This window comes from Corvus brachyrhynchos, unplaced genomic scaffold (assembly GCF_000691975.1).
Source record: "Corvus brachyrhynchos isolate BGI_N302 unplaced genomic scaffold, ASM69197v1 scaffold56, whole genome shotgun sequence".
Taxonomy (NCBI): Eukaryota; Metazoa; Chordata; class Aves; order Passeriformes; family Corvidae; genus Corvus; species Corvus brachyrhynchos.
This window is the reverse complement of record NW_008238664.1, coordinates 10,911,976-10,924,082: the sequence shown is the minus strand read 5'-3', so window position 1 is coordinate 10,924,082 and position 12,107 is coordinate 10,911,976. Positions and strand designations below refer to the sequence as shown.

The following is a 12,107-nucleotide window of genomic DNA, read 5'->3' as shown; positions in this document are numbered from 1 at the left end:
ACGCTGCGGGAAAGTTTGTGCATGTCTATGCATAGATACGAAAATAAAAAGTGAGCTGGAAGGCTCCGTCAAAACGAGACGCATAGTAAAACGAATGATTTTTAATAGCAAATAAAAATTTACTGCGCCTGCAGGACTTTAGCTTTCAAACAACAAAAGAAATGGGTGACTAGAAGTATAACAGCCAGAAAGCAGCTTTTTAAACAAACAGGAATAAACAAATCCCTTCTTTCTCTCATCTTTTAACAGGCTGGTACTGGGGCAACATGACTGTTGCTGAAGCCAAAGAAAGATTACAGGATGCCCCCGAAGGGACCTTTTTGGTTAGGGATAGTTCACATTCAGAGTATCTACTAACTATATCAGTAAAAACATCAGCGGGACCGACCAACCTACGTATAGAATATCAAGATGGCAAGTTTAGACTGGACTCTATCACTTGTGTCAGATCTAGACTTAAACAGTTCAACAGTGTTGTCCATTTGATTGAGTACTATGTTCTTATGTGCAAGGACAGAACTGAAACACCTTCAAATGGAACAGTTCATCTTTACTTGAACAAACCCCTCTATACGTCTGCTCCATCTCTGCAACACCGCTGCAGGATAGCTATAAACAAGAGCACAAATCAAATTTGGGAGCTGCCATTACCAACAAGACTGAAAAAGTACTTGAAAGAATACCAATACCAGGTATAAATATATTTTCTAAATGCCTCTAACACAGAGTAACTTTTGAATGCAATTCTTAAAATCAGGCAAAGAACTGAGTAACCAGTTGTACAATTGGGCATGGAATTCACTATCAAAACAGTGGCAGTTATGGGGGGAAGGTTTATTTTTCAGATGCTACAAAGGGAGACTTTATGTAAAATAATCCCAGTGTGCACCCTTGGGGGTTCAACAAGGTGGCATGCTATTCTTACAAGGAGAGAGAAGCCAGGAATCTGTCCAGATTGTGTTGCTTTGTCAATAAAATGCTGCACTATCAAATGCTTACTGAAGCAGTGGGACCGGCAGAGACTGCGTAAGTGGTCAGAGATGTGTGAGAGTTCACAAGTATCTCAGTTGTCTGATTCCAAGATTAATTTGGTGCTGGTGTTCATATAATCCTAAAAGCTTAACTAGATCACACTGTGATAATCTTGCTAAAGTTATGCAACTAATCAAATCCAGTCAGAAAAGTGATCATGTATTCAGTTTTTATTGAACTATTCTCCTGCTTTTCTGCAAGCAAAGGAGTACTGTAAGTAATCAGTCTACAATATTGTTTTTCAAAGTTCTCTGAAAGCTGACCTTAAGAAGAAATGCAACATCTTTCACAGGAACCCAGTATACTGCTGACAATACCAGATTGGTATCCCAGAATCCTTAACATGTTAACATCTTCACAGTGGTTATGTATCCATGCTATTGCTATTAAGCCTCTTTTGGTTGAGGCTTTCGAACTGTACGCTTCAGACTTGCAGTTCCAATGTCAAAACATGGATATCAGCAGTTACAGCTGTCTTCTACAGTGTAGAATGTTTTCTTTAGCCTGTTTCCCAAAATATGGGGAAATAAGATGTGGATTTTTTGTTTGTTTCTGAGGGGGTTGGTTTTCCTTTTTTTTTTTTTTTTTTTTTAACTTCCCATTCACTATTGTAGATATCAGATGATTACTCAATAAAATAAATCAAATTGCACAACAATTTCCCAATCTTTGTATGTATGGATTCAGGAAACTGTGCTCTTATATAGCAACTTACATAATTTCCCAGCTAATACTCAGATAAATGCACATGTAACAGTGAGGATGAATACCCCTGCTTTGCCTTTGTGGTGCTGCTCAAAAGTATAGCTGGATTAAATTCAGATTAGCAGTTTAGAGGCTGCTTGCTGAATTCCTGTAGTTAGGTATTAGCATAGGACATAGTTTTTTCTGTTATGGTATTCTTCCAAACAGGAACATGGGACTAAGATCCTCAGTATCCATTCTTCAGTCTAAATGTAAACTATTTAATAGAAGAAATACACAGAATGAGAATAATAGGAGAGCAGTAAAGAGAGAAACAAAGACACAGACTCATCCTTAGTCAACAAATTAAGAGTTTTAATTTTTTCCCTAGCTTATTTGTTAATTAAAGCAAAGACCTGTGCTTGAACAAGGAGGGTTGTCAAGACTTGCTGTAATCTAGCTTTGCCCAGGCTGAAATAGAAACAACATAAAATAACCTTGTTTTCCTTGTGACTTAACAGCTCTGTTGTACTGTCAAGATGTTCTGTCCCTTCTCATAAACTCTGGGGCACTGACCAGCTTATATGCTGCATCAAAACTCCCAGTGTTACACACTCAGTTTTGTCTCTAACATGCTGGCAGAAAAGAGTAGCAGAGCCATTGAGAAAAAGAAGGCACCAAGAACCAGAGGCAGAGTGGACGGTTCCTTGGTATGACATATACTTGACATGTTCTTGTTCTTTCTGTGGAAAAGGTGTGTTCCTCCTCCTCCATGGCTTAAATTTTCTGTCCCCATTTTCAATCCAAGCTTTAGTATAGAAATGAGGGGAGTTTTCTTCTGAAAAACAAATCAAAATATTTTGTTATGTAAAATTTTCCCCATGTCCTGCCAAAATATATTTGGAAGTTTTTCACATTACCCACCCTTTGGTTCCCACACCTGAAGAGCGCTTGTATTTTACGTATGTGTCATAATCACACAGTCCTTGTTATCAGTCTTGCTAGGATCTACCACCCTCAGGCTGAGGAGGTATTCCTGCGAGCAGAACCTGTCAAAAAACTGTGTTCCTGTGAACCCTTTTCATTCCGATGATTCTTACATCTTCCGATGTAAGAATCTTTTCTTACAGTTCCTGTCTAGCTCTACCTTGTGGTGAGAGAACTGCTATACAGAATAACCTCCGTCACAGTCACAAACACTCTAATCTGCTGCTGTGTTAACATTCTACTACTGTGCTTTTTCAGCCAGGGTGACATGCTTGGGGTCTCAATGGTAAACACATTGTACTAAGGACCTTTAAAAAAAATCCCTGGGGATTTAAAATCATGAAGACCAGTGCTGGAGCAAGTAGACTGAGCAGATAAAGAGCTTTGAGGTGCAATGAGACTGCTATGTTGCAAATATAAGAAATTATTTATGGCTTGCTGCTGGCAGACTGTGCAAGCAGTCACAGGCCAAGTGTAGCCCACAGCAGAGCCAAGCTCTGAGGAACAACAGGGGGCAGATGCAGGGAAGCTAGCTGTTTTTTTAATAACAGTTCTCCAAAGCACAAGGGCAAATGGCAGGCTGAGGACAAGGAGTGCTGGTAAAGTGAAAGGAGGTGACTCTTGTAACTAATCAAGATTAGTTACTGAGATGTGGAATCAAGACACCAAACATTGAGCATAGTTCCTGTGAGGAAAAGTAGGGTCTGTAACTATGGAGTGCTCAAAGCTGTGAACAATATTTTAAACAGACTGGAGGGGGAACTAGTCATCTTTGTATGAAAGCACAGTTCTTGTCCTCATTAGGATGCCAGTCCTCGGGTTGATGCATTGCACTAGTAAAACTAAACCACAGTATAGCTTGCTGAAAGCTCAGCTTCTTTCTAATACAGCACAGAGGAATGACTTGTTCTGGTACAAAAAATCTGATGATAGAACATGATTAGATTTCAGCGGTACAAAGATCTGGCATATAGACTTTGTGACTTCTCAGACATGATCATGTTGTTCAAACACTTAAAAAAATTCTAGTGCCTTTTTTCTTTTCTTGATGGATGTTGTAGCTCGTTTGCAGCACTAGCTTTTAAATTGCTGGCCCTTCAAATTATAAAAATTACTTCTAACTGATATATATCATATTGAATTGCTAGTACAGACTGTTCAGAAAGCCAGTTTCACAGGTTCAATGCCCATGAGTCAACCAAAAATCATGGTAAGGACTTTAATCCTAAGCCTTTTTTTCACTCCATGTGTTGGTTTGGTTCTTCTTTTTTGAATCTTGGGGTTTCAGATTTTCCAGTTTATACCTGAAATGTCAGTTGCTGAAAACCTCTTCACTTTAATTGAAGGATAACTGAGAATCCTACAATCATAAAAGGCGATGCTTAAAAAAACCAACCAAAACAAACATAATTGCAAGATGAATGATGAAAATGGAATTGGTGATGGTATTTAGTTGAGCACTAGACCAGAACTGTGAACTAGGGCAGCATTTTAGTTGTATGGGTATCTTCCTGCTGGTAGTATTATCACCAGAGACAGAAAATAGCTTGAGTACAAGATGAATGAGTAGAGCGGGAATGTGACCAAGCAGCTGCGCCCAGTGCATTAGAAGTAATTTTATTTTAATCTGATCTTGTCAGTATTGCCTTAATTATATTTTATGTAACCACATTCGATAAACAATATATAATTATTAGCAAGAAGGAAAAATTGTTCACTAGAATATGGGGGGCAGAGGGGTTTTTTTATATATTAAAACAATGAGGAATTTACTCCTTCACTAGAAATGGTGGAGATTTATAACCTGAGACACTTACTAAGTCTCATCACCTTGAGAAAACAGAATTTACATCTGACAGGGAGAACAGGGTTCTGTAGTTGCATGAATTTCTGTACCTTAGCCACTCTCATGTTTTAGAAAAATGTTCCTGCAGGTAAGTTACCTTGTTAAAGATTGTTTAAAAAACTTTATTTACTTACATGCTCTATTCAAGAGCTTTTTCTTGTATTCCTGATAACAATCCTATTGATTTTTCCTTTGGCTATAACCTTAGGCTCTAGTGGAAAGTAAGTCAAGTGGTATCAGGGCTTTGCTCTCCTTAAGCCAAAACATATAATGGATATGGGAAGAGATATTTTTAGACATGGATATCATGTCTAAGAGTCATTTAAAATAAAGTAAAATAAAAATTCTGCTAACTTTGCAGTCCTTAAAATAAATCTTATTTATCATATTTACTGCTAGAGGAAACAATGGCTTGAGGGATTCTAAAAATTTTATTGATAATTCTTGATAATAATAAAAAACTTTGTTGAAAGGAGAATTTTTATTTTAAAAATGAAGAAATTAATGAAACTTTTACTATCTAAACAAAAAAATTTCCAAACAGAATAACTAGAAATTAGTTGAAAGGTCTGAGCTGGTTAGCTCTGTATACACAAAGGAAGTGGGGATGACAAGCTCCTTCGGTATCTCAGCCTAGCTCCTGAAAACCACTTCTCTGTTAGCATTAGATTTAGCAGGTCTCAGTATTTTGCTAAGCCATTAGCACGATTGAAAATGCCTGGAAACAGCATTCCACTGACACATAACTTCAGTCACCACGGTCTGAGCTCACTTTACAACACATCAATTTGCCACGGTATTGCTAAAATTGGGTTGTTTCTACAATAGGCTGAGTATCAGTCAAAGGAACTGGGAGGCAGTGGGTGCTGCCCGGGGCCATGAAGGGTATCAGGTGCTGACCATCACTGTTCCTTATCCCCTCTCTCAGACAGAGGGTAGACTACAAGCTAGGTGAAACACAGCTGCCAGGAACAAGATGAGAAATTATTTGCTTTCTGATGAGGGAATTACTTGTCTGGCTTTCATGTCTGAGAAGGGAAAGGACATGGAAAAGCCAGCAGCTCCTGTGAGAGGTGGCACTTCTCATAAGGAGTATCAAATAACTAACCACCAGGATGAGTACAGTGCTGAAAGGTGTATTAGTAGAGATTAAAGGTCTATGGAAATAACTAGTATCGGTACAGTTTGAATCCACATATAGACAAAGTCTGGCTAGATAACTCAATTTTGAGAAAAAGAAAATTAGCTTATAGCAAACTCAGTCTCTTCTGGTGCCAGGGTTACCAAGCAGGAGAGGGATTAACTGTGTTATTAATCAGGTTATCTACAGGGCTTTAAAGTAGCCAGTGCCTCTGAGAAAGTGGCAAAAATTATGCAAAAATATACCACCATAATTATGCTTAATCTGTTAATTTGTTTAATCTGCTTGATAAATTGTGTATTTTATTCTACTTAGACTCTTTTTAAAAAGGGATTGCACCTGTGTTTCATTTTGTTTTCTTCCAATTGGAAGAATTGGAGCCATTATTTTTCCAGGAACTGACATACCAAAATAATACCACTCCTTTCTATGGTATTAAGGAGGAATATAACGCTGGAGCAAAAGCAATTTATATCAGCAAAAGGAACGAGCTGGCATTTAGTAGGAAAAACTTCAAACAGACAATACCCAGGAAAAGTTTAGTAGTGAGTGCTGCAAAGAACAAAATGCACTAAAAAACCCCAAACAAACAAATTCAATGCTTCTGTCTTGATTTTTCTTTCACTGGAGGGCAGGGTTTATCTAAGTAATCCTTTTGATTCCAGTCAAATTGTTCTGAAATTGATGTTTCATAGATGAGGTTTGCAATTTGGTGTTCTGTTGGTTAACAAATAGTAAGTGCAGAGATATGTTAGACATTGGGAAAGATTCAAAGCCCGGTGCAAATTCTTCTTTTGAAGTTATTTGGTTGATAACAGGGTTGATAATAGGAGTTTTATGAAAAATAGTTGTAAATCTGGTAGCTGAAAGCCGCAAAAATCCCCTTTCAAAATGCTTTGTTACAATTTAACTGTATCTCTTTAGGTTGCAGCCCTGAAATAGAATCTGTTCAGCTGAGTCGCTGTACCCCCACTCTGCCTCAGGGAGAATGTCCAGATTTGAGAGATTGCTCTGGACACCTATATTAGATACATTTGGTTTTTTCTTACCCAGGGTGCTGTTTGACACATCTGGAGGGCAGAAAAAGTTGTGGATCAACTCTTACCGTTCAAGGGATTTTGAGTTGGTTCATTTTCTGTAGGAAGAGCACTATTAAAGACTGAGCTGCAATTTATCTATCTATAAAGTGGGTGGTGGACTCAACATTCCGTGATTTCCCAGCATGGGGTGAATAGTGGCTTATACTTCAATTAACACTGATAGAAACTTAAGCTGCAATGAGGGCAATATCTTTGACTGGCTGCACTGTTAAAAAGAGAGAAGGAAGGAAGTTAGGAAAGTGAGATCCTTGCCTAACTAGACTGCAGTGGATGTGGCACAGCTCCTTCCTGAAGTGTTTCAGACACGGTTGTCTGTGTGGGAAACTGCTTGTGAGAAGATAACTGTTTTCTGGAAAGTCACGTTTCTTTTAACTTCCCTGAGAGAGGATGCAGTGCCTACTGCAGGATGCTTCATTAGCCTGCATGCAGGCAGGTTTCATTTTGAAAGGGAACAAAATAGATCAAGTGAATTTTTAATCTAAGGGTATTTTTTGTTTGAAAACAGGACATATGGGAAAAATATAAGCAGTGGCAAATCTCTTGCCAGGCTACCTGTAAAAACTTTCCATGAATCATCACTAGCTCCTGAAGTTTAACCTTAAAGTAAGAACCTTCCAAAATATAGGTATTGTATATGAGTTTATCCGTTCAAATCTTGGGAAAGCAGCAGCAGATTACAAAAAAGCAATAGCTATTCTCCCCCTAAATAAAACCAACCTTCCAATCTTTTATCTAAAATGTTAGAAAACCATTTCATATGCTGTAATTTGCAAGTAAAGTAAGTTTGTTTTGTAAAAAGGTTTCAGACTTGAATCTTAAATTTAGATTATTAATTTGCCAATGTTTGATTTTCAGGTTAATTAGTGTATTTTCTTTGTTTGTTCTCACATTAATAAAAGGGTGCTTTACATTTAAAAATAATTTCATAAGTCTGGAATAAAGAGGCTTGCAGTATTTCATCTGTCTCCTCAAGGAATCTTTAAATTAAACTTAACAACAAAGAACTATATTAACTCATATATTTAAGGGACTAAAAATTTTGAGGAATACTGAGTCATGTTCTGCAAGTATTAATTGCAAGTTTTTTATTACAATTCACTGGATTTTTTTTACGAAATGTATACAAAAGTTTTGCATTTGATGCCTGCTTCCTTTTTATAACTATTCCCCATTCAACTTTTTGCTAGGGATTATTTGTATCATAGTAAACAGCACTAAGAATTCATTGTACTGCTAATAAACACTTATTTTTATTATTGCAACAAATTTAAATGTATACATACTACAGAGTCACTTTAAACCCCATGTTTTAAGATGCTTTAAAACTTTCTGTGCTATATTTTACCTTCATGCTGGACACGCTTTTTAATAAAATACTACTTTTAAGGAAGTTCATGATGTGTCACCTACATTTGACACTAACTCCTCTCTTTGACCCGCATTTAATTTAAAGTCTTTATTATTTAAACGAATGGAAGTTAAGAAGTATCAGAATAATTACGCAGCAGCCCAAAGACTGATCCTGTTCAGTGATGTGTTTCAGTCCCGCCCATCATCTTTTTTTAGGAGTGCTAAGGAATCATTTTTCTAGTAGCAAATGCCACCTGAAGAGTCACACCCCTTCCCAACTGACTGCCTAGTGCCCTCAAATCCTGCTGGCACCCAGCACAGCATGCCTAAGCTTTGGTCTACAGTCTGGGCAAACTTTCTATACCAAACCCTTCCCTTTCTTGGCATCAGCCTGGTTTTCAGTGACCGGCACAGGAGACTTGGATGTTGGCATTATGGAGGCCCACAGCTGCAAAGGGGAGTGCAATGGGGAGCAGGGTGAGGAGGAAGAGAAGAGGGAGGAAGGGAAGGGGTTATTGCCTGGGACAGCAGCAGACAGCAATGGTTTGCAAGACCCTCATCTGGTCTTCAGGCCACCTAGTTTGGCTCACCCTGACTTACATTTTAACACTGTTTTTGAGATGCATCACTTACAGTAATGTTTTATGTGCTCTTCTTTCTAAAATTGACAGGCAAGCATATAATATATGTTTCTCTTTCCCCTTCTTAATTTCTGAGGTTTTGTGAGAGATTTAACCAATTAGATGTGTTTTTAATAAACTAATCTAGAGGCTCACTATTTTTTCTTTTGTCCCTAAAGCTGGAATGCTGTCCTACAGACAATTGAAAACAGCATAATCCTAACAGATTAAATCTGCTTGCGCCAGTTTTAAGAACACATTTGGCCTCTTGTTATCAGCACAAAACAAACTAGTCTGTCGAAAACAAAATACATACATGCTTGGACACAGCTTGACTCTAATTAGCATAAAGGATTCTCTCAAAAGCATTTTTAAAAAATCTCATTATACTGGTACAGTTTCCAAAAAGATTTGTGACTTTTAAGTGTGTTTTTAGAAAGTGTATAATGAATGTAAAAATCTGGGATTATGACTTGGAATAACCAACATGTAAAGTGAATAGCGTTGTCAGAAGAGATACTGCTTAGCTTGGTACCCACAGATTTCGACTCGTGACCCTGAATTCAGCAGTCCTTGAAAGTGTGGCCAGATGAGCACTGATGGCTCCTCAATCTGCAGAACCAGACAGAACAAGCTTTTAAGACTAGAAGTCTGAGGATACTGATGTGCAGGACTGACCATGGTCCACTGATCTGCAAAGTCTAGGAAATATTTTAATCTACATGGTTAGCTTTGAGGTCTGAGCAGTCAGTTACTGGGGCATTGAGTTGACACCAAACTGGCTCAAATATATAAAAAATGTATGTACGTATTTGTCCTTAAAATTGGAATAGTTTCACCTACATGCTGGACATACAGGTAGTGCAAACCACCTCCCTGAAGTTTTGTTGAACTTGGACCAGAACTGAACTGGAAGAACTTTAGCAAGGGCTGAACCCAAATGGAACCAAAATAAAGAATTTAAGCGTTTCTCTCCTTGGACTTAAAGTATTAACTCTGTCCATCCTTATCCTGTAACTGTACTATGTAATCAAAACCAGGGCTGCATTGCTAAAGATGAACCCAAAACACCAGTAGCATATTTACAGTTTCCACTAAATAAATTTACAGCACTAGTTATTTACTAGTGGAAGGAAAAGGAAACATCAGATTTTCCCTTAATCAGACTTGGACCTCTGGTGCTGTCCTCTTCCTTCCTAGGCTTATCTGTTTCCTTTCACTGCTTTCCTTCTTTCTATCTCAGTTCAGACTGCAAGCAAATGTGTGACCAAATGCTGGCTGTATAACTGCTATAATTTCCTTGAGTGGAATCTGGAGGTGCTCTATGCATATCCATATGTTTTGCTAACTTTCTAAGACATTCTTGGATAGTATAAAATAAAAAAAACCTAATTGCCTCATCTGGCAAAAAGATATAGTAAATGCAAGTGATGTAACTCCTTGTCCTAATTTTCTATTTTAAAATGCAGCCACATTGTCTGCAATTAAAAACAGCTGTCAGGATTGCAATGATGTGATTCTCTGAAGTCTCCAAGTTTGGTCACTCCAATTCCAGACATAATGCAGTTTCTTAGATCATGACTGGAGGGGGAAAAAAAAAAAAAAGCAACGCTGACATTCAGAAGTACAAGGAGCCGGGAAAGGAAGCTTTCAGTAGCTGTGTAGTGCTGTGCCGAGGAACGATCGCACAGACAGTTTGTGGTGTCTCTGCTCCCTGGTGCCGCTCTGTGCTGTTTACAAATGCATTTTCTCACAACTAATACTACAAACTTCATGACAAGAAAATTTAAAACCACCTCAGTTGTACTTTGGCTACAACAGCAGCATACTTCTTGTCTTCGAATTAGCGACGATGACTTACTTGTGTGGTTTCCAGTGTTGTCAAATATGTCAATGCACTGCTCTGAAACAACCCAGAGAAGTATTTAGATTTTTTATGTCTGTGTTCCTAGAAGACTAACATGTGAGCCTGAGACAAAAAATGTTTACCTTGGTTTATCAGATGTATTGTAATAAGATACTATTTATCAATTATCCACAAGCAATTTAACCCTGCATCAAATTTATTACCTGGAAATAATTAGAGATAAAAGTGTTATCAAACCAAAACACTGCTTTAAAATTGCCAAATAAGTAGCATCTCTGCAGAAGCTGGCCACATGACAAATGTATCTATTTTTTTAAACATTTCTTAGAACCAGCACACACACTTTGCCTTTAAGACTGATTTACATTCTGTGTCCACATAAATTCTCAACTGTTAGCCACAGGAAAATCAAATGAAAAGGATTTAAGATTCCTGAGTGTGACTGCATATCTTTATGTAAAATCTTGTAGATAAATACGTTAAGCATAGGCAGTATGTGAGCTCTACCAATAATACTTTTGGTTACATTTTTCCATGGCAAGTATTTCCTGGGTACAGCACCTAGGAAAGGCATGGAAAGGTTTCCATAACAAGACTCCAAATACCCTCAAATATTTAAAATACCCTTAAATCTGTATAATTAGTCTAAACAGAGTGTACAAATGGGATTCACAAGGTGACAACGTTTCTAGCAGCAGCTGCAGCAACCACCTTTCCTGCTTTTCCAGAGGGTAGGTACTAGCATGCTGTGCAGACCAGAGCCAGCTTGCTGTGGTTGCCTGCAGCTTCAAGGTAGTACGTTCCAGCACTGGAAGATCTTTTTTTTTTTCTTTCCTTTCATCGCTATTGCGGTCCCGACATGAAAGAAAAAGGGCTGACACCACTCAATCCCGTGTGACACCTGACACCCATGCAAAGATGGAAAAAAGTTATTCCATGATGTGTGATTGAAAGTGACACCGCCTCATTTCTACACCTCTATGAATCACAGTCCTCTCTTTTCTACCGTACTTTGGTTCCAGATATCCATATAAAATGATGCGCATAATACAGTCTTCAGTAACAGAGGAATAAAACAACAAGAATGTGCATAGCACTGTGGTAGACACAGGCCGGCTCTTACTTTAATAAATGGTTTTAATCTATTAAAGTTTCTTCATTTTTAGGCTGTTCAGATGAAAGTAATGAAGATAAATATGTAGAGTATTCGATATAATACTGCTCTGTGTTTGATATGACGATACCAGCAGCAGCACGAAGTTCAGCTTAGTGCACACTCACAAATAGGAACCAGTATCCCTAGAGAGTAATGAGACCAGCTCTTCCTAGTGTCATTAAAGCTGCAATTTCGTAATTTCTAATTTACTTTTAGATACGACCCCTCCTCTCACTAAACACCCCCACCACCCAGACTGAGAGCGCAGCAGGTCCTCCGAACTCCTGAAAAGGCGCCTCCTTGGCCGAGACACGTCCCGTCCCC

The 12,107-nt window shown here is 38.2% G+C and overlaps 1 protein-coding gene across 1 annotated transcript; it reads left to right on the top strand.

Moving 5' to 3' along the window:
* Nucleotides 1-114: 114 nt before the first annotated feature.
* On the top strand, nucleotides 115-10,365 carry SOCS2 (suppressor of cytokine signaling 2; the record flags this gene model as incomplete). The annotated part of the gene is given in 2 exon segments (XM_017738038.1): nucleotides 115-175; nucleotides 178-10,365. Coding segments are annotated over 2 exon segments (582 nt in total), but the record flags the coding sequence as incomplete, so codon positions are not given.
* Nucleotides 10,366-12,107: the final 1,742 nt, after the last annotated feature.